This window comes from Pectinophora gossypiella, chromosome 5 (genome assembly GCF_024362695.1).
Source record: "Pectinophora gossypiella chromosome 5, ilPecGoss1.1, whole genome shotgun sequence".
Classification (NCBI taxonomy): Eukaryota; Metazoa; Arthropoda; class Insecta; order Lepidoptera; family Gelechiidae; genus Pectinophora; species Pectinophora gossypiella.
Window position 1 is genome coordinate 1,399,377 of NC_065408.1, and position 22,518 is coordinate 1,421,894.

At 39.4% G+C, this 22,518-nt stretch overlaps 3 protein-coding genes across 3 annotated transcripts; 1 reads left to right on the forward strand and 2 right to left on the reverse strand.

Moving 5' to 3' along the window:
* The first annotated feature begins 210 nt into the window (after window positions 1–210).
* LOC126366620 (cytochrome P450 4C1-like) lies at window positions 211–7,522 on the forward strand. Its single transcript, XM_050009801.1, has 10 exons — window positions 211–301; window positions 753–842; window positions 2,315–2,425; window positions 2,951–3,124; window positions 4,081–4,277; window positions 4,392–4,455; window positions 5,126–5,306; window positions 5,866–6,017; window positions 6,762–6,938; window positions 7,344–7,522. Exons 2-10 carry the CDS (start codon window positions 758–760, stop codon window positions 7,514–7,516), a joined length of 1,314 nt encoding a protein of 437 aa, XP_049865758.1. The 5' UTR covers window positions 211–301; window positions 753–757; the 3' UTR covers window positions 7,517–7,522.
* A 4,135-nt stretch (window positions 7,523–11,657) lies between these two features.
* Window positions 11,658–13,491, reverse strand: LOC126366591 (aspartate--tRNA ligase, mitochondrial). The gene is made up of 2 exons (XM_050009752.1): window positions 13,352–13,491; window positions 11,658–12,713 (listed from the first exon to the last, which is right to left on the reverse strand). Exon 2 carries the CDS (start codon window positions 12,628–12,630, stop codon window positions 11,716–11,718), a length of 915 nt encoding a protein of 304 aa, XP_049865709.1. The 5' UTR covers window positions 12,631–12,713; window positions 13,352–13,491; the 3' UTR covers window positions 11,658–11,715.
* Window positions 13,492–15,386: 1,895 nt separating this feature from the next.
* On the reverse strand, window positions 15,387–20,521 carry LOC126366609 (probable RNA-binding protein 46). The gene is made up of 5 exons (XM_050009778.1): window positions 19,752–20,521; window positions 18,670–19,148; window positions 18,385–18,475; window positions 17,578–17,694; window positions 15,387–16,520 (listed from the first exon to the last, which is right to left on the reverse strand). The coding sequence occupies exons 1-5, from the start codon at window positions 20,418–20,420 to the stop codon at window positions 16,350–16,352; spliced, it is 1,527 nt and encodes a 508-aa protein (XP_049865735.1). The 5' UTR covers window positions 20,421–20,521; the 3' UTR covers window positions 15,387–16,349.
* Between the last annotated feature and the right edge of the window lie 1,997 nt (window positions 20,522–22,518).

Consider the following 22,518-nt stretch of genomic DNA (forward strand, 5'->3'; position numbering starts at 1 on the left):
TGTATCGAATCGCGATATGAGGTAGGTCGCCTACCGATTTTTGCCATGTACTTATTTCGCGTGTAGATTTTGTTCCGGGTACTTATATAAAATAAGTTTTCTGTTGTTATTTTGCAATTTCTTGAATCTTATATTGGGGATAAAATTAAAAATGTTATTATTGTTCCTTTTAACTATTGTATTGTCTATTTGGTTTTGGTGGAAAATAAAAGATTTTTTGAAATTGGAAGACGGTTGAAACATGATTTGACGTCATATCCCTTGCTAGGTATATCTTACGTGTTTTTTGGAAACGGATTAGGTAAGTTATTTACGCTGTTAGAGGCGAATATAGAATACTTAATATTATTTGTATTTGTACCTATACAATGTTTCTAATATCTTTATCCTCAATCATCGGATTTCCGAATAAAACATACATACATACATAAACTCACGCCTATTTTCAACCAGGATAAGCGGAGACTATAGAATTCCATTTGTTTCGATCCAGACACACTTCTCTTGCTTCCTCCACCACATTCATCAATTGTTTCATACATACACACCAGTACAGAGTAGATCGTATTAAACCTTTTCTAAGGACATCTCCAATTTGGCTCCTATGTCGCTAATTTCCATGTTCATCAATTATTGTGTTAGATTTAGTATTTAGTTCTGAATTCAAATTCGGATGTACAATAAATGTAATAATTGATGAAAATGGAAATTAGCATTTGAAATTAATGTACCTACTTATTTACCTATTTCAGACCGCATGAAAGGAATTGAAGTGGTTGGTCGTGAGACAATTAAACAGAGCGGCATTCTTGGGGCGTGGTTCGGCCCTCGTTTTTATATCTGTAAGCTAATTATTATTAAATATTTTATGTTGTGTTATATTCATTTTGTTCTACATATGGTATTGCGTGGTAGCAAGCCATTTTTATCCGACTTTGGCGAAGCAAAAAGGAGGGTTATATGTTTGACCACTTTGTATGTATGTGTGTATGCACGTATGTTCCAATCTAACTTCTAAACCAGCTATCAGAATTTAACATATGAGGTGTCAATAGAAGCGCCTTGATTGTCCGGTGGTGGTTAGAAGATAGCCACGGTCGTATGCCAATCTGTCCTAAAAATTTGCTAACCACGGCATACGACCACGGCTATCTACTAAACATCACTATTTGAAAGAATTTCAGAGAAATATACTTACCTATCTAGTCCAGTCTTTTAGATAATCTTCGAGATCATCGCGCCATCGTTTCCGGGGTCTACCACGTCTATGGTGTCCGTGCTGTGGTCCCAGTGCGTGATGATCTTTGCCCATCGTTCCGGATGCATGTGGCATACGTGTCCAGCCCAGTCCCACTTTAGCCTGGCGGATACTTTGGCTTGACTCACACAGAAACGGGATACTTGGAAAGACATGGGGGAAGCCTTTGCCCAGCAGTGGGTGGGATCACACAGGCTAATATTAATAATAATAATACTTACCTATTTTCTTGTTTCATACTTTTTATAGCGTGATTATTTAGTAGTCGGTTTATAGTTTTTAAATTTTTGTTTTTTGTCAACTGATAATACTCTCTGATGACTCGTAGTTTGCTCCCCTATGGTCAGTGAGTTATGTCGATCGTGTCTCAGCACTAAAAGAATAACAACACAAGGAATGAACTCTAACAGCCGTATTCTAAGATGTTAACTCCAACAGAATCAGAATTCGAATCATTTATTCAACGTAATTGTCATGGATAAACTTGTTGAAGGTCAATGTAACATTTTTGAATTTACGTCATTTCGCAAGGTGTTAAGATTTTAAATCAATGAGGGTACATTACAAGTTATTTAATAACTAGAGGAACACATTTAATACCAGGCATTTTTATCATTTAGGTAATTATTAATCTTATAATAACCTTTTTTACATAAAGTAAGCTTCACATGAGCTTTAAATTTATTTTCTGACAAATTTAAAATATATTCTGGTATTTTATTGTGAAAACGTATACATAACCCCAAAAAAGTGTTTTTTTTTGCAACCTTCCTCGACTCCGTCAGTTGAGACGACCCCAAGGTCTTCCTCTAATTCAGCTCAAAATTGGCATTCTTAAACAGCGCTTCAACCATAGCTCGAGTTTATCCCAGGAAGACATGCCGTCATTAATTTCGTATTATTTTGTTGGCAGTATAATATATATGCTCGACTCCAGTGAGTAAGTCCTCAAGTGGACGACGTAAATGTTAACTTAAAATACCAAAATGCTCAGCTGAGGCTGAGTCGAGTGAACGTTTTAATTACTTATTTTTTTTAAATTTTAATCTCTTGCAGCGATTGCAGACCCAGTGCTTGCGGAACTGATCCTGAAAACATGTTTAGAGAAGGATGAATTGACGAAGTTCACGCAAGACGCTATCGGACATGGCAGTATCTATGCCCCAGGTAAGCACGCTGGACTGGGAGCGATTATCTTCCCAAATATGACGTCAAAACATATCGTGACGTCACTGTCTATCGTTGTTGGCGAGCTGTGAGTTTATAGGAATACTAATACAGGGTGTTAGTGAACACGTTACTGATCGTTACGAACGCTGAGGGCCGTCCGTCCGGCTGAACGATGGTTCAGCTCACTGAGGCGCATCGTTCGTTCGTTCCGAGTTGATATCAAATGGAATTTTCTTTCGCAAAAGTATAAAACTGGTGCATCAACAACAGTACATACACAAACACACAAATTAAAAAAAACACATAGGAAAAGTTCCGGTATAAACTACTTTAGCTTCTTACAAAACAAGTATTGAAACAAAATACATCATACAGAATAGTAACATCCTACGAATATCCGCATAAGGATTCGAAATGAGCTCGCAACTGGTTTTTTGAAGCAACATGAATTCTAACTCATAAAGTGTTGTATTTATAACTAAGTTCTAATAAAGTAAAAATATTTTAATTTAATACTTCCAGTAAAAATCTGGCGTCGCCGCCGCAAGATGCTCGCGTCAAACTTCAGCAAAAAGATTCTGAATAGTTTCGTGAGTTCCTTCGCGAGACAGTCTCAGGTGATGGCTGACTGTCTAAAGCCAGGCGACGTCCCTGCCTGGAGACACCTCTCTGCTTGTACGCAGGACATCGTCTGTGGTATCTATAAGTACTTAGTTGTATACCCAAAAATAAAGATAAAAAATGCCTATGTCTGTTATCCATGAAATTAGGAGGTTCATCATCATCAGCCCATTAACATCCCCATTGCTGGGGCACGGGCCTTCCCTATGGATGGATAGGGAGATCGGGCCTTAAACCATCACGCGGGCCCAGTGCGGATTGATGGTTATTAACGACTGCCGGGACCAACGGCTTAACGTGCCTTCCGAAGCACGGAGGAGCCCGAGATGAAAAAAATAAAAAAAGGTGGTTAAACGAACGAAAATCCGTAACAGCGCCATCTATATTGTTTTTGAAGAATGTAGTCTGGAAAGTCCTTCATTGGGTTATCCTGAGGCACATCCATAGCAAGACGAACTAAGTAGTTTTGCCTCACTGAGCTTTCTATTAGACCAATATGATTGGTGGTGAGCCGTATCGCCGTCTACGTATAATGATCGAGCCAACTGTGTTAGTATTCTCCTTCTTCTATCGTATGGGTTGTGAGGTGAATTACCAAACTCATCAACCCTGGTGTCAGGGTTATTATTGAGCCGCCAAAGGCCCCCCTGACATGGCTCAAGTAACGACTACTTACTCACATCAGTAAGTAGTAACCGGGACCAACGGCGCTTAACGTCCCTCCGATCATTTTACTTTTGGACAATCACTCCAATCACTCAATAGTGATTTTTGTGATATGTTGCCGGATTCGAACCCGGGACCTCCGGATCGTGAGCCCAACGCTCAACCACTGGACCATGGAGGTCGTACTATGTTAGTAACTGTGTTAGTATTAAGGTTATTATTAAGATAAATGAACTGCAAGACCCGTACCGGGTTTCGAACCAGCACTCTCCGTTTGAAAAGCAAGCCGGTGTACCACAGGACCACAGTGACCATTTTTGGCAATAAATGATGATGATGATAATAAATAAATTCTCATGTAACAGAAACAATCCTGGGCATAGACTTAAAAGCACAGAGAAACCCTCACAACCCGTTCTCGGAGGGTCTCACCGAGGGTTGTCAGCTGATTGCAACCCGCGTCTGCACACCCTGGTTGCATAGCAACCTGGTCTACCGTAACCTGCCCAGCTTTAAGAGGCTTAAAGTACTCGTCGAGTATTTGTACACGTTTATTGAAGATGTAAGTCAAACACATAACCCTCTTTTTTGCTTTGGCGTAGTCGGGTAAAAGCAACTTCTTTTTATCAGAATCGGCATCATTGTCATACTACTTACTTACAAAATCGTTTTGCAGGTGATAAGTGACAAACGAAAACGAATAAGGGAACTAAAAGACGGAAATGATGACCGGAATCGCAGTAAGTATAATAATTATTATTATGTTCTTCTGTTAATGTAACTGGAATGTACATACTCTGAGGGCCTGCCTAAGTTGCAAATGATCCTATTCCTACACTCACTAACTTACTAAGTAGATACAGTCAGAAGCAAATAGTTAGTGACAGTCAAGGTTTAGCAACATCCAACATGTAGAACGGTAACTCTCTGCTCCCCACCAGCATCTGAGCTAGGTCTTCCCCCATCATCAGCCCATTAACGTCCCCACTGCTGGGGCACGGCCCTTCCCTATGGATGGATAGGGAGATCGGGCCTTAAACCACCACGCGGGCCCAGTGCGGATTGATGATTATTAACGACTGCTATTGCAGCCGGGACCAACGGCTTAACGTGCCTTCCGAAGCACAGAGGAGCTCGAGATGAAAACTTTTGTTTTTGTGGTCACCCATCTTATGACCGGCCTCTGCGAAAGTTGCTTTACTTCAACAATCGCAGACCGAGCTCCTCGAGGTTGTTTGTATGAAGTGTCCGGGGTGTGACTTAGCTAAGGTTTACACCTTAGCGGACTGACAGTCTCGCTCGCACGGTAAAGCGACATAATAATGATACTTAATATAATCCGCCTAGATTAAACGGTCTGCCACGCCCCGGAGAATCCATAGAAAAAAAATCTTTCTTACCATATTCCAGCCAGATCTGTGCTTGAGTTGATGCTAGTGACGTCAGAAGGTGAAGGGTACACCGACTTGGAGCTTCAAGAAGAGACCCTGACGTTTATGATAGCTGGTAACGACACGTCGGCCTCCGGTGCTGGCTTCACGCTGCTTATGCTGGCTAGACACCAGGATGTACAGCTGAAAGTTTATGACGAGTAAGTAGGAAGATACGTAGGTACCCACGAAATAGAAGAAAGCAGTTGGAAGGGCCAAGGTGAGCGTAGCCAAACAACAGAGATAGAGGTAGATTATTCGCCGCACGAGCAATGAGCAACTACGAGATTTTTCTAAAGACTAAAGGCTACCCACTACATCTGATTGTCAATAAATCTACGTTTTTTTTTTGTCGCAAATGGCATTAACTACTTGACCGGACAAATGGGGAGCACTGCGGGCTCTCACCCGGTACATAATTTAAGACAACAGCCCTGAGGGTGCCCAGTTGGGCGCGAACCTGTGACTACGGGATTATATTTGAAATAATTAATCGACACTAGTGGGTCGATAGCGATAAGCGCTGAATGAGGGAAATCGTCGACCACGCCGACGGAGTCAGTAACGGGGTTCTGTAATGATAAATCTACGTGTAAACTGGTTCGTGCTTATTTACGTATGTACTATGTATGTATGTAAACAGTAGTTTACGTACGCACATTATTATGGCTTAGCGCATTCTTAGTATTTCTCATTGAATTCTTTGTTCACGTTTCATAGGTTAAAAGAAGTATTTGGTGACTCCACGCGTTCTTTGACAGCTGAAGATCTGCCTAGACTGCAGTACCTAGATCTAGTGTTGAAGGAATCTCTGAGACTGTACCCACCTGCTCCTGTCGTGTTGAGAAAAGTAGAAGAAGATGTCAAATTACGTAAGTAGTCCTGATGCTGGGAGCTAATTAAAACAAAGAAGCTTCTCCTGTATTACCTTCCCGGATTTGTGATAAAAACCACGGAATAGAAGTAAGAGGTTGGAAAAGCCCTAACGCGCATTTTGTATGAGAACCGCTGTCATCGGTTCAACTCCACTCTCTTTTACTACTAAATACCTACTCCTGCAAACAGATAAGTACGATAGGTCTACTGCTTCTCAAATTCCATAGCCACTTTACCGGCAATGGTGCTAATTCCTGTAAATACCATCTAATTTTATTTTAAGTTATATCTGTCATTTTCTTTGTATACCTATTTTATGTGATAGGCTGCAATATTATCAATTCTGTTCGTAAAATACTTACTGCATACTTACAAAAGTATTTTTTTGATAAAAAGCCGACCATGGTAAGATTTTTAATTTTCCTGTGATAAGGAGGGATCTTCTTGCATCTTAGTCGATATTTGTTCAAAGAGCAACACGGAAGGGAGTAGACATTATTCGCAGGCGTTCCCCTCTGCGACCCTATATGTTCACAGGACAGGTAGTTTTATAAAAACTAGTTGCAGTCGGCCTGCGCACTCACTCATAAAGCAACACGGACCTAGTATTATACCTAGTATTTAGGTATTAGGTACTTAATGAGTGATTACTATTGGACCTGCATTACAATGTTACTTAAACGCAGTAAGCCCTCTTTCAAAATAATTTAATCACTTACGTACCTACAATTTTATTGTAGCCTCAGGCATCGTCCTTCCAGCCGGTAGTGGTGTCCTGGTGAACATCTGGGCGCTGCACCGCAACCCTGAGTACTGGGGCGCTGATGCGGAGCAGTTCCGGCCGGAGAGGTTCCTCACGCCGCTCACGCATCCCGCGCAGTTCATGCCCTTCAGCTACGGACCACGAAACTGTTTGGGTTAGTTTTTTTCTCCTAGTTTATAGTATCCTACTATTAGACAAAGGCCTCTGTCCAGAGTGATCTCTCCAGTCTTCAAAAGCATCCAGGGGTCTGAAAAGGTCGCGTCCTCTCTCTCTCTCTCCCTCTCCCCTTGGCATTTATTACGTATTTCCATTTGATAGTGGAGTCTGCCTTCTTTGTATTTCTCTTCCACTTTGTTCTATGGGACGTGTCGTTTTCGGAGACATACTGAGTCGAAGCGTCTTTTTTTTTGGAAAGGCCTGCTCTCTAAAAAGACCACATTGAAGCAACTAATTTAAAAAGCAATTTGAAATTCCCGCGTATAAAAGTAAGCTCTTTTTTAAAAAGTGCCTTTGAGCCATTTTTTTTTATCCTTATGTATTCTTTATTATATGCTTACAGGCAACCACTTCGCAATGCTAGCAATGAAGACACTACTATCCACTCTCCTGCGCACATTCCGTGTACTCCCACCATTCTGCGCAGGCGCGGACCACGTTCCCCTGCGGCTGACATTCGACATCATGATGAAAGATGTTGACAACTACATGTTGACATTAGAATACAGAAAATAAATTAAAGCATCATCATCTTCCTACCGCTACCCCGACCTTCGCAGCGTCCGCTTACCTAATCTGAAGATTTGACAGGTCAGGATTTTTACATAAGCCTGCCTGTCTTGACCTTCCAACCCGCGAAGGGTAAACCAGCTCCCTAGAGGTTAGGTCACATACCGGAACACATTTCTCGGGATTGTGGATTTCCTCACGATGTTTTCTTCGCTGTTTAAAAATAATACCCCGAAAACATCCTTTGGCGGCAGCACATCCTTGCCGCCAAAAGTATACTTTATAAATAATAATAGTATACACGAACCGGGGATTGTCTTTGGGTGCACTTCCATAGTGCATACAGGGATAATCGCCGGTTGGTATCACACAACATTTAGATTAAATTGTCTTAAGGGTCCTCTGTTGCGTGTTGGCTTGAGTTATTCGTCAACTCGTCCCATATGCCTACGGCCCATTTGGGACGAGTTGAAGAAAACAGAAAAAAATGTCATTTTTATTGTGCAACTCGTCCCATTTATTTTCTGTGTGGAACTTTAAACCTCATCAACGTTGAGTACTGTCAGCAAGACAAGTGTTAATATAAAATGTATTCCTTTAAACTGTTGTCTTCTTAAGATTTTTTTATCAACATTGTTTTGATTATATTAATATTATAAAATTTAAAGATTTAAAGATTTTCTGCGAAAATAGTTCATTGTTTCATTTTACCGACGTATGGACAAATTTTATCAAAGGTACAAGTGAATACAATAGATATTTATGGCTTTTGGTTACTTGCCGAAAACAAACAATGGTTGTGGCGCTTGCTTTTGAAGTAAATGATGCAGGTGGCCTATGAATAGAAAAATGAGACGGCAAAATATTTTTTGTTTTTTTTGTTGTCCAGTGATGTTTTATAGACAATAAAGTAATAAAATTACTTTGTTGATCCTTCTCTTATCTTTGCACGTGCCGCTCTTGGAGAGGGAATATTACATAGATATGATTGATTTAAAAACAGGGTTAGTATGCTTTCTACTTCCCGACAGGAAAAGTGAAGTGCTACGTTATTCAGTGCCTGTGGAACATCTTCAAAAATATTACCGTTGCTTTGAATTTGGACTCCGATCCCTTTGTGAAATCTGTGACTCTGGCTTCGAATTTTGGACTTTGATTTGAATTTGATTACTGTGTGTTTAAATGGTGTAAACTCTGTGATGAAAATCTTTTTTAACTGTTTATTGCTTTATAATTATTACTTTTGTAATTTTTTATTATTATGTTCATTCAGTGACAAATCGGTATGATTAAATAATTTGTAACAAACACATAGTTGTTTATTATTTCTATCCTTACACTTTTGCTTCTGATTGTACATTTTATCATGTCGATACTAACGTGGGCCGAGTTGCAGAATGAATTTTTTGTTTATTTTGATTTTCTGCAACTCGTCCCAAATGGGCCGTAGGCATATGGGACGAGTTGACGAATAACTCGTTGGCTTCGGCCCCACGCACGCCTTCCAAAAGTCCGGGACTCCATAGTCCCGAGATATGGAAATGACAAACATAATAATAATGTTTATTGAAAAGCTCAGTTACAGTTCTCGTTGAAACCCTTATTATTATTATTATAATTGTTATGGGATAGACATTTAGGAGTCGCCGTCGCCAGACACGGCTTTGGATGATAAATGATATGATGATTATTATAAATTAATATATTTATCTCATTGGTTTAAAGGTTCACAGTCATTTAACGTTTATCCACGTAGATAGGATTCACTGCGTAGATAGGAAGCCCTCGATATACTATAGACGGTTCGAATCTCGGCATGGGCTCTAAACTACTGACTCGACTTTCTAAGATTGAATTCACTAATTAATGGCAATTACATGAGACTTAAACAGCTGGCGAGGATAGGGTATATACCTCTGCCTACCCCTTCGACGATAGAGGCGTGATGCTATGTTAATTGATTCACTTTAAATTTTTTTATCTCTAACAATTATTATAGGGCTAACAGGCAATTCGTCTTTCTCAATGCGGTTTTCTTAAGGTGGAAATTGGAAATCCCCGGAATTGCTCATAATCCTGATGAGTAAAGTATCAGGTAGGTACATGAACGTTTATAAATATTTATAGTTATGTAGGTACCTACAGCCGTGGTGGATAAAAACAAATGAATACCTGTATGTATTATGATCAGTAAGTAGGTACTTAGGGTGATATTAATAATTAATAAACTAATCTCAGCTTCGAGACTGCTCTCAAGATCATGTCATTGTGACAGTTCTCATATAAAAACAGAGACTTGAGCATGATCTTGAGGGCAGTCTCAGCTGATATTCGTTTATAATTACCACTCTTAGAGGTGATAAAAGGAGCTATCTTTTCTCTCTCTTATTTTACTAATACACACCTACTACAAGTAGGAGTTACCGGGTATAATTATTCGTACATACGAATTATTCGTAATGAAAACACGAATAAGTACCTATTTCAAAATTTTTATATATTCATAAAGTGATACAAAGTCTCACCATCCCGTTTTCAAGGTTCCGCTACCTACCCTTAAGATTTGACAGGTCCAGCCTTTTACAGATTTTTTTAAATGGAATGCCTACCCAATATAAGGTTTAGTCACCCAAAATTACCTACTAAGTATAAAATATAACAGGATTCATAAACTGCCTAAGTATATACTTACCATCACTGGGCACAGGCCTCCCCTCAATCAACCGGAGGGTGTATGAAGCATACTCCACCACCCTGCTCCACAGCAGGCATTATCCCGTTTTTCACAGGGTCCGCTTACTTAACCTGAAGATAGGTTGGTGGTGTTTTACGGTTGATAGCCGGGACCAACGGCTTAACGTGCCTTCCAAAACACGGAATCATCTTGCTTTTTCGGACAATCAGGTGATTCAAGCCTGCAATGACGAAACAAAGGACAGTCAGTCACAAAGTGATTTCGACAATGTCCCCATCGGGAATCGAACCCAGACCTCCAGATCGTGACCCCAACGCTCTAGACACTAGACCGCAAAGGCTGTGTTTACCAGGATACGTGCCGGGCTAATGGCAACAGGCTAGCCCCCTATTACATGGGGCTTAAACATAGCTAGCGAGGTGTGGGTGTGTAATGTATACTATTCAGCTCTGCCTACCCTTTAGGGGATAGAGGCGTGACGCATTGTTATAAAATATACTAATAATACTGAACAGCATATATATTTGTGGGTTCAAACCAGTCTAATGCCAGCCTAAGAGGATAAGAAACATGTTTTTCAAATACCAGAGTATGTACCTTACCCACCTATATAAAGGTAAACATCAAAAAACAAAGCCAGTCTATGTAATTGTGTGTAACCAACAACATGAGGCTATTAATCACGTTCGCAGTTTTCCTGTTAGCTATAAGCCTAGCACAAGGTGAGAATCTTTAAACTAGGTACACTTCTCGTCAAATACCCCTTTCGTAATTATCCGAAAAATATTGCATACGATTTTTTTGGAAAATTTTACAGTGGATATTTTATGGTTTTCAATTCTTTGACATTCTAAGTTTAAATTTAATTGGACTCTTGTTAATCGTGGCTTATTAAACAAAATCTCGGAAGTGCATCAATTTTTTTAAAGAGAAGTTGGGCATTTATTAATTAACATTATGTAAAAATGGAGATCCTTGGGGGAGGCCTATGCCCAGCAGTGGGCGTCGTACGGCTGATGATGATGATGATGATGTAAAAATAAACTTTAGTCCATAATAATAATAATTTGAAATATAGATGAAGGGGAAAAGATATTGGATCAGCATGAGCTGTGGTGAAGCCATGGCAATATTAAAACTATATAGGTACATTTATTTATGTCATTTCATTTCTTACTAAAAACATAATAATTATGTACATGATTAATTAGTGTTACACTTACTCACTCTGGTGATTGTTATTGGGGTGGGCAGAGGCAAAATTTGTTTAATAGGTAAATAGTGTACAGATTCTAACCAACATTATATTATATAAAAACCAAGTTAAGTTTGCCTTAATACATTATCTTCTACATAAAGACCTGTTCTTTAATTTATTTCCATAATTATGTTCATATCAATTATGATAGTCACAATTGTTCCAATTAAATAATTATTCAAGTAAACACACCATTAAAAGATAAAACATTTAAGCAAGAAATAAAACATTAATTTCACATTTTAAAATAAATTATTCCTTCGCATCTTTGTCATCATTGCTTTTTTCAGTAGATACAATGTGATAATATTTTTTGTCCTCTTCACTTATCACGTTAGGTGCACCGGACAGAGGGTCCTTGCCATCATGTGACTTTGGAAACGCGATCACATCTCTTATAGACTCAGCATCACAGGCTAAACTTACTAATCTATCTATTCCTAAAGCTATACCAGCATGAGGAGGACAACCACTCTTCAAAGCATTCAAAAAGTGTGTCAACGTCCCTCCGTCTATCTTCAACATTTTCAGTATTTTCTCCTGTAGCTTTACATCATGGATCCGCACAGAACCACCTCCAATTTCATTCCCTTCCATTACTAAATCGTAAGCTAATGACCTCACTTTCAATGGTTCAGTATCCAGCAGATGCAAGTCCTCAGGATGAGGAGCAGTAAAGGGGTGGTGGCAAGTCTCTAGGCCATTCTTTCCATTTACAAATAGTGGGAAATCAATAACCCAAAAAGGCTCCACATTTTCATTGATTTTTAACAAGTTTTTAGACTTCAACAGAGATGCCAGGGATTGCCGCAATTCTCCTAAACACAAACAAGTGCTTTCTTCAGTCTTTGTCATAGCAATGATACAAGAATTAGATTCCCCAATTATTTCCTGGATTCTCTCAACAAAATATGATCCAAACTCTTTTCGCATTTTATCTGGCATCACTATTTTCGCTACATATTTAATAGCTAATTCCATTACTTGATCTGAAAGCTTCGATTTTACAACCTTCTCAATTTTCTTTGGAAATGGAATCAAATATGCTTCGAAATTAGGATCATCACATTTCCTTAAGAATAAATGCTTGATTTTCTTCAGTTCCAGTCCATAGGATAGGTCTGGTTTGTCTGTCCCATACTTTTGTAAAGCTTCCTTGTATGTCATTCTATTGAATGGAGGTTTGGAAAGGCTTTTTGTATAAGATTCACAAAGCAGTTGCTCAATTAAAGTTAGGACTCCTTCTCGATCTGCAAAAGACAATTCAATATCTAACTGAGTGAACTCTGGCTGCCTGTCTGGTCTTGTAGTTTCGTCTCTGTAGCAACGGGCAACTTGGAAGTACCTATCCACTCCTCCTGACATCAACATTTGCTTAAATTGTTGTGGACTTTGAACAAGAGAATAAAATAGGCCCGAATGATGTGTTGGCACTACAAACTCCCGAGCACCACCTGGAGTTCTACAGAATAGTGTAGGAGTTTCAACTTCTACAAAATTGTGCTTTTCAACTAGAAATCTTCTCATATTATGTAGCATATTGGACCGAATTCTTAAATTGTTTTGCATTTCAGGAAACCTCAAGTCTATATAACGATGTTGTAACCTCAATTGTTCTTTAGGCTTCTGGTAGTCTCGTAAATTAAATGGCAGCTTATCGACAGTATTGAGAACTTCTAACTTGTATATCACTACTTCAACCTCTCCAGTTTTCATTTTAGGGTTGATCATATTTGTTGGCCTTGATACAACTGTCCCATCAATTTTAACAACAGTCTCTAAAGGAAGATCCGATAGATTTAGATCTGTTTCCCCTATAATGCATTGTGTGGTTCCGTACGCGTCCCTAAGTAGTAGAAATTTGGACATACGCAGAAACTGTACCCACCCACAGAGAGTCACATGCTGGCCTTCATGTTCTGGTCTCAGTTCACCACAAGTGTGACTTCTGTATGTAAAGGAGTTAGAATCAATGTCTTTAGGTAGAACTTCCTGTACGTGATGTTTAGTATGTTGCAGATTTCTATAAAAACTGGAAGTTTGTAAATTACAGGTTATGTTTGGAAATTTCGTTAGACTATGATATCCTGCACCCGTGAAACTACATCGGATGACTTTATAAGATCCTCTTCCACTTAGTACAGCTAATTTCACAGAACTAACAACACTATTCTTACATAAATGGTTAATATTTCGCCACATTATGATAAATTTACAATCCTTTTTAATGTGTTATTAGAGGTGTAACTGTAATTTTAGCAACTACAAATTATGGTTTATATATTATTCTGCTCATTGATGCGTTTAAATACTTATTTATTCAAAGATTGATTTAATAAAATGTCTCGAAAAACATTGTTTACGTTTCTCATTTTACACTTGAGTCTTGACAGTTGACATATAACCAATGTTGCTAGCGTAGAAAAATATTTTGCATACCACCCGTTTACAAGACTTAGATAAATCGGTACTTATCGAAAAACGATTGTGTTGAAAAACCCTAAATATTCGCGGTATATTTGAAACTTTTTTAAACCTACCTAGTAGCTATTTGGTCACAAAAATTGAAATTCCCACATGATTAAAAGGTGCGACTTTTTCTATTTTCCAGGACAATTCAACCCTAAACCAATAGATTGTAGCGGAGCCCCCAACGAAGAGTACCAATGTGGGTCAGCTTGTCAGACAACCTGCGCAACGCTGGGCAAACCTTGTCCAATACAAAATATCGTGTGTAACCCAGGTTGTTACTGCAAGGATGGATTCGCACGGAATGCTAGAGGCACTTGTATTCCTCAATCTAGGTGTTGTAAGTATATATAGTCAATGTGGCGATTTGCACACGGCGCCGCGCACCGCCGCGGTAGGCGGTGAGGCGGTTCTCATGTCGCATTGGCCTGTATGAAATCCGTTGGTGCCTCGCACACGTACACCGCCCGACCGCGCGGTGAAGCGGTGCTCTCGCCGCCACCGCCCCTCCGCGCTGCCATCCGCGCGGAGGGGCGACGCCTCGCACACGAGGAACCGCATAACCGCGCGAATCGTCGTGAGTGCAGGACATGTTAATGCAATTTAAAAATGGATTTCGATGTCGAGAAGTTTATTTCGGAGATTGAAAGTCGCTCTGCTATTTGGGACATGAAAAAACTTTTATAGAATAATATGAATGTCCCATTTCGAGTTCTGCTTTGCAAAAATGGATTAACCCAATATCTTCTTATTTTTTTCTTTCTACGCCATAAATAACTCCACAAGAGCCAGATTGCTGCCACCACTTCAGCGTCCATTATTGCCAGTGTCTGTGATCAAACTGTCCAAAACCGCGTTAAATCCATCCGCGCGGACAGGCGCGTAAACCGCCTCACCGCGCGGAGCACCGCTACGAAATCCGCTTCACCGTCGCCGTCCTCCGCGGCGGTGCGCGGCGCCGTGTGATAACCGCCTGTTACTGTAGTTGCTCACACAATTTTTATGAATTAAGATTACACAAACTCTTCTATAAGAGGCTTCTCTTGCAAATAACGTACCTAGGACCACCTTGCCGACATAAGACTTCAAAACAGGTAGTAGACCTTCCTCATCAAGGTAAGAAAAGCCCGATTTTCACTAATAAGTAGCAGCGGGTGCACACCAGTAACACTTTGACGCTACTCTAAGTGTGTATAAACATATGACCCGAGCGCACTCAAGCATACAGTTTTATCTAAAAGAACCCGTTCGGAGTAATTATAATATAGTGAAAAACTGCTTTTCAGTAATATAAATCAATCTATACACAATACTCGTTACAAAGTGTATGTAGGTACATGTGACAGTAATTATAGTCCTTTTGTTTCAGAGAACACCCGCGCCTAGTGGTACCTTCAAGCATTTGAAGCTATTATAATGTGAAATGTCTTAATTTACTAAATTAAAAAAACAAATTGTACTGAAAGTATTTATTTCTTTAAGAATATAAACTTTAAACTTAAACAGTATGTCAAACGATGCCTTATCTCTGTTTATACTTTAGTATAAGCACAAGGAAGCCACCATGGCTGCTTTACACAACTGTAAATAATGCCTAAAAGTCAACCAAAAAAGTAAACAAATCAACTTGCAAAAATTAAAATTGCAAGAAACCCATTTATAATTGAAGGGTTGTCACAAAACAAACTAACAAAAGGGACATCTAAAATTTCATTTCAGTTAATGATTTCAAACTTATTTATGGACGGATGAAAAATGTTTCTATAGTAACAATTGCTTAAGCCATATTTTATTATAGAATGTTAAACATGCTGAAATGAATTTCTAGATATGCCTATAACCAGTCAATAAATGGAGTAACTTTGATTACGCGTCTTTACTTAGTGTAGTCAATGATAGAGGATTTTGGATAACTCTAATGATAAATATCCATAAACCGTATTAATAGTCAAAAAGATATAGTCAATGAAATAACTCTATAAAAGAGAACATGAATACTTAAAAAACCTTATGCTAATACAAAACTTCAAAACAAAAACAATTCATAAACATTTCCAAACAGAAATACTACTCTATTTCATCAAAAACAGGGTAAGTATTTCTCCAACAGTGCTAACAATCCATAAAAAAACAGTCTACAAAAAAGCATTATTTCCTCAGAAAATAATACAGATTTTTAACTGTTTTGGAAACAAAACATAACTTGAAAGAAAAAAACTAGAAGTAAACTGAAAGTAGATCAGCAAAATCCTAGTAAAACACTTTGAAAGTTCAGTATCAAGTCCTATCACTCATGCAAAAGAACTTAATCCTTTCAAAATGTCATTAAATAGTAAACAGTCAAAAACAGTACTTTTGAACTTATACTAAGTAGACAAGATAATCTAACGCGCGTAAACTAGGAAAGAGGCCACCTTTCATACCGTTCTCCATACTGTAGGTAATGTGACAGGAATGGTGGTCGGTGGTCGGCCATAGATGGAGGAGTAGTCGTAAGGACTCACGCAGGTCTGCATTTGAGGCACAATTGAAGGGTAAACCGGCTGAAGAGCTGGCGAGGCGCGCTGGATCACGTCGGCATGAAGCATCTGAAATGAGATAAGCTTGTCATGAATAAGTACATTCAAATCATGTTTGTTCTTCTATCGTGTGGGTTGTGAGGTGGAGTACAAACTCCATTAACCCTGGCGTCAGGGTTACTATTGAGCCGCCAAAGGCCCCTGACATGGCTCATGTAACGCCTACTTACTTACATCAGCAAGTAGTATAACGTGCCTTCCGAAGCACGGATCATCTTGCTTTCGGACAATCAAGTGATCAGACTAATGTCCTAACCAAACTAGGGACCACAAAGTAATTTTTGTGATATGTTCCCACCAGGAAAGTTAAATATGAAATGACGGTAGTTTCCTAACAGTAGCGTAACGAACCGCTGTCAAACAGTGCACATCGGGGGATTCCCCTTGGTTCATTTTCTTTATAATGCTAATTATATGATGCTTCTTCAAAAATTATACAAAAAACATGGGATGGGGTGGGTGTCATATCGCCCAATAATGGTTGTCTATCGCCTTGGACAAAATCCACGACACAAAATAGTCGTGCGTGCATTCCTACGCCGCGGATGGGTAGAGCAACAAGCCATCAATATGACAACCCATAGCCACTCGATTGTAACTGTAGGTACAGTTGTGATAGGATTTTAACCCAGCCAGATCATTTTTTGACAGCCCAGCCCAGGCTGACCAACAGATTGACAAAAAATGCTTCCTTCAAAGTTTCTCTTTATCATTAGTCCAGCAGAACTAACAAAAGGGGCCCTATTAGGCGATTCTCACACTGCCCCGCATGATGCAGCATAGCGCGTGGATGCGTGTTCTTCCGTTGCTTGTAAGCATCTCTTGTATAGAAAACACGCACGGTCTAACACACAGAAAAAGCATGCATTCATGCGGGGCAGTGTGAGAATCGCCTTACATTACACGAATCATCAGGCACATAACACATTAAATGCGAGTCTAAATCATGGCTCCGTCCACCCCATGTATTAGTAAACCTTAAAAGATAGAATAGGATAGAACTAGGAAGATATAACTGGGATGGTAGTTTCGCCCTACCGTAACATTTATAAATCAATGATCTCACCTGTATGCAGTGCAGAATATTCTGAGCAGCTTCCACATGCGACTGCTGCATGGAGAGGCACGGCTGCGTGACCAGCGGCCCCACTCGTCGCGGCACTGACAGAAGAGGCATTCCCACCTGGAAGCGATCAATTGATTTGTCTAAATACACTTTATAATCTTATGACATCAAATAACAAGACTGGCTGCATTTTACCTTTCTGAAGACTTTTACATACGTAAGATTAGGAAAATATAGGTGTCACCTATTTTTATTACAAGATCCCACTGCTGGGCAAAGGCCTCCCCTTGCTCTTTCCATTTTTCGCGATCCTGTGCGCACTCCGGGCAGTCCCTCTGGCAAATCATTAGGAAACATAACAGGTAATTTCTGAATCTACCAATAATTGAATAACATTGCATCACGCCTGTGTCCCCGAAGGGGTAGGCAGAGGAGTATCAATACACACCCAATCAACAGCTATGTTTAAGCCAATACCAATAGTAACAGTTATTCAACAATTAACTAATATTAAAAAGCCCATACAAGTCCCACTGGTGGGATAATAATTGGGGATATGTATGGAGTAAACTCCACCATGCCTTTGTACTGTTGGTTAGTGAAGAGCAGTGGGGTAGTAGGTAGACAAACTATAAGACATTTTTGAGCAAAACAGTTGGCTCAACCATTGGTCTAGCAGAAAGTTTGGTGAAGTGTGGGTACTTGGTTCATCTTGCGATGGATGTATAGGGTACTCAACACCATTGGACTACAGTCATGAGCTTATATTAAGGGTATGGTAGGCAAGATATATTAAAGAATGCCTACCTGTGGCAATTCAACTCTGGCCACCCACAGCTCAGCACCGGATGCATCCATGTACTTGGAGTAGTTGTAGACAGGTGGGGCCCACATGTACCTGGAAGATTAAGAAAAATGTATCGGCATTCTATAACAGTGGTAAAAGTTTGGCAATGAAGTGAACATTACAATATTTCCAAGTTGCACAAAAATAAGAGCAAGAAGTTGGGGCTTTGCACACCCATATAAGAACTTTGCCTTAAACATAATCTAGTTTAGTTTAAAAAAAAGATAATAAAAACACATAGTTACCTCTTGCACATGGCATCAAGTTTTGCAGGAGCCAATGTGTAATAGTTGTCCTTCGGTGGTGTGGACCCGAACGGTTTCACGTCAGTCGGTGAACTACAGACAGAGCCAATACCTTCGTCTTCCTTCGGAGAGTTTGCGTATTCTTTCTTCGCAAGATGCTGTTTGTAAAGCAAGAGAGTTTGAGACAGGTCAAGGCTGTTATTGAACTTCGCATTGCCACGTTTCAGTTTTTGAATTCGGTATAACTCTCTTTCAACAGGCTTAGCCCAACGGATCTCTATAACACTACCATCTATTTCAGTGTTTTGCAGTTTTGCCATCGCAAGCTCTGCATGTTCCCTTGTTAGGAAATGTATGAAAGCGTAATCATAGATCTTTTTGACCCGTTCAATTTTGTTATTTATAGCAGATTCGAAAAGGGATTGGATAGTATCAGGGGTGGTTTCAATTTGGAAGTTTCGCACGTACAGCACTTTTACCTGCAATTGAAATGGTTTGCTAAGTGCTAGCAGCAGATGTTTTTACAAAGAAAAACTTAGAATGTTCCTCATTGCTTAAGGTTTTTACTGTTTGTTATCTTGACAAATAGATGTCTTGCATGTGATGAGGCTAGTTATGGGATTTCCCTACACAGTTTATCATACTCAAATAGTTTCCAGTTCTGCCTACCCCAGAAAGGATTAAAGGCATAAGTTTATCCATACACAAGTTTGAACCACAATTACTTATAGGTATCGAGTAAGACAAACAGATACTAAAGATATACATTTGTAAAAAGATCCTTATAAACAGATCAGCTGGGCAGTAAACAATAGTCAGGTGGCTGGGATTGTAGGTACATTCAAGTGTACACAACTATTGAGGTATCCATAAGTAGTATAATATAATATTTAATCATCCTATATACTTCCCACTGCTGGGCGCAGGCCTCCCCTCAATCAATCGAAGAGAGTAATTATAATAACGGGTAAGAAATAATACGTATTCCAGACTACAGAAGACAAAGACACTCGCATTAGTCAAGAAAACTTCGGAAATCTTTCGCTTTAGCAGTGAAAATCGAAATAAGAAAATCAACTCACCCTCTTCATCTGCTCGTCGTCAATTTGCGGCTCCGGTTCAGCCCAGTCCACCATCACTTCCTGGTCCCACAGCTTCACGCAGCCAGGGACGAGCGCTCGCCGCGCCATCGCTGCCGCGCGGTGAGACTCGAATTCGACGAAGGCAAATCCTCGGTTCAACTTCTTATCGAAGCAGTTCTTATACAGTATCACGTCCACGATTCCTGTAACCCTCTTGGACAGTTCTTGCAAGATGTCCTCTTTTGTTTTGGTCTTCGGAATGCTCCCGACGAACAGGCGGCAATTGTCCACGGATTTGACGACCCCAATGTGCCTCCCCGGTCTGATTTCGTAGCCATTCAGCTCCCTCACAGCCCTGAAGGCTTCGGCCTGCGTAGTGAAAGTGACGAAGGCGTACCCTCGGTTTGAGCCGGAAAAATCCATCATCAAGCGCATTTCGTAGATCTTGCCCATCCCGGAGAAGATGGGGACCAGCTCGTCCTCGAAGATTTCGCGAGGAAGTTTCCCGACGAAAACTTCGCAGCCTTTCGGTGGTGGAGGACCCAGCCAGTCCGACGGTGGTCCAAACTTCCTCTGCCCGTTATGCTGGACTATCGGGTATCCAGACCTCTCCATCAAATCCAAGAGTTTCCGCGTCAGCGCGTTGCTACCTTGCTCCATACCCGCCATGATCGAATCGAATTTTGAATAATTATTGCGATGCACTACGTCCAAAATCAAATCACAGAAAAGGCGGCGCGTCAAAGCGGCGGCTCCCTTTATACCTTTGCCGACAAACAACTTGCGGCGGTTGTGACGTCATAGTCGGTTCAAAATTGGCGGAGGAGTATAGTGATTTTTTAAAACTTTTTAATATTTTTATATTACTTTAATTAATTATTTGTTTTGATTACATTTATTTTATAAATTAAAGAATTATAATAGTAATTACTGTAAGAAAATGTTAGTTGTAAGTATTTAATCAACTACTACGTTAAACTTTCCTTCATACTAAAAGTACCAAAAATAAAATTGTAAAACTATCCTAAAAATTAGTTCTATTTTTACGACAGATATTTAAACAATAATATTAATTACATACTTTTATCTATAAAATATGCAACGATTTCTTAGAAAATTACAAAGTACTTTTATATTACTACGAGTTTCTAAGAATAGTCCATAGATGGCGCTACAAAGAAATCGCGCTAATTATGAACACTTTCTTCTTATTTTTTTTTATTAGTATCTTTTCTTTAGTACATGCAGGTATTGCACACTTCCATCACACAAAGTTACGCGCATGATTTTTATTGGGGTGGTCAGTACTTTCTACGTTTGATATTAGCGTTCTAAACTGTCTTTACTTATAGCCTTAGCCCTTCGCTACATTTATATTTAGGTTCATCACACAGCAAACCAGCGCCGGTCGATGTGATAGAACGCTGCATCACTGCACAAACTGAGCCATTTAATTTCAAAAGCAAGGGTAGGCAAAGGACGTAGGCAGGAGCGTAGAAACCCAGCTTTGCTAGTTCTTACAAATATTTGACGATATAGTGACTAAGATTGAGAACGGAATGTTAAGTTGGTTTGGACATATAGAGCGGATGAAGGATAAGAAGATTACGAAAGCAGTATATAAAGCGAAGGTTGGTGGTAAGGCTGGCAGAGGAAGACCTAGATGGACGTATATTGACCAAATTGGAGATGTCAGATGTCCTTAGAAAAGGTTTAGTACGATCTACTCTGAACCGGCGTGTGTGTATGATACGATTGATGAATGTGGAGGAAGCAAGAGAAGTATGCCAGATCGAAGCAAATGTAATTCCAGTCTCTGCTTACCCCGGTGGGAAGTAGTCGTGAGTTTATTCATGTGTATGTATGTACAAATATTTAAACTTCTTGTGATGAGGTTGGTAATTCACTTCACAACCCACACGATAGACGACTGGCCATAAATTCCTTTTATTCTTAGATCTTATTTTTTTGTTTTTGATAAACATTATGGACATTATTTTTTGATTTCATTATGGCAGCGTGGTGGAGTATACTCCATACCCCCTCCGGTTGATTGAGGGGAGACCTGTGCCCAGCAGTGGGACGTATATGGGCTGTTTATTTTTTAAACATTATGGAATACTTTTATATCTACTTCCAGACCAAATAATGGAAAGTTAAATAATTAAAAATATAGAATGAAACAGAAAAAGCCTCTTCAATAAAACTTTAATATTTTTATATCTCTCACATTGATGACAACATACATTTAAACACATTTACAAAATACTTTACATTTCGAGTAGTACAAAGCTTTCCACTTAATATTACGTTAGTCTTACATAATACACATTCACGCCCTTAATCCCTTTAAGGGTGGGCATAGCTACAAGATTTTCAGAATTTACATCGTATCGAGCTTGTTTAAAAATGTATTGGCGTAATGTTAATGAAATTCCCATACATTTATTTACTCCCAACTCGATAAGTGTACGCGCTGGGGGGTTAAAAAGCAATATTGCAATTTGAAATTTGCGCATATAACAGTTAGTGCGCAATGCAAACAAATGTCAAATAGCAATATTGCTTTTTTAGAGGAAATGCTTTGATGAGGCCTTTTTAACACGTTTGGAGAAAAATTGTAGCCATAATCTTACATTAATTACAAAATATACAGAAATTAATCTTAACATAAAATTAAATACGCATCATCTTTGATGTCCTGCAATGGCCTTACCAAACAATGGATCAAAAATAATTTTGTGATTATGTCCCCACCGGGATTCGA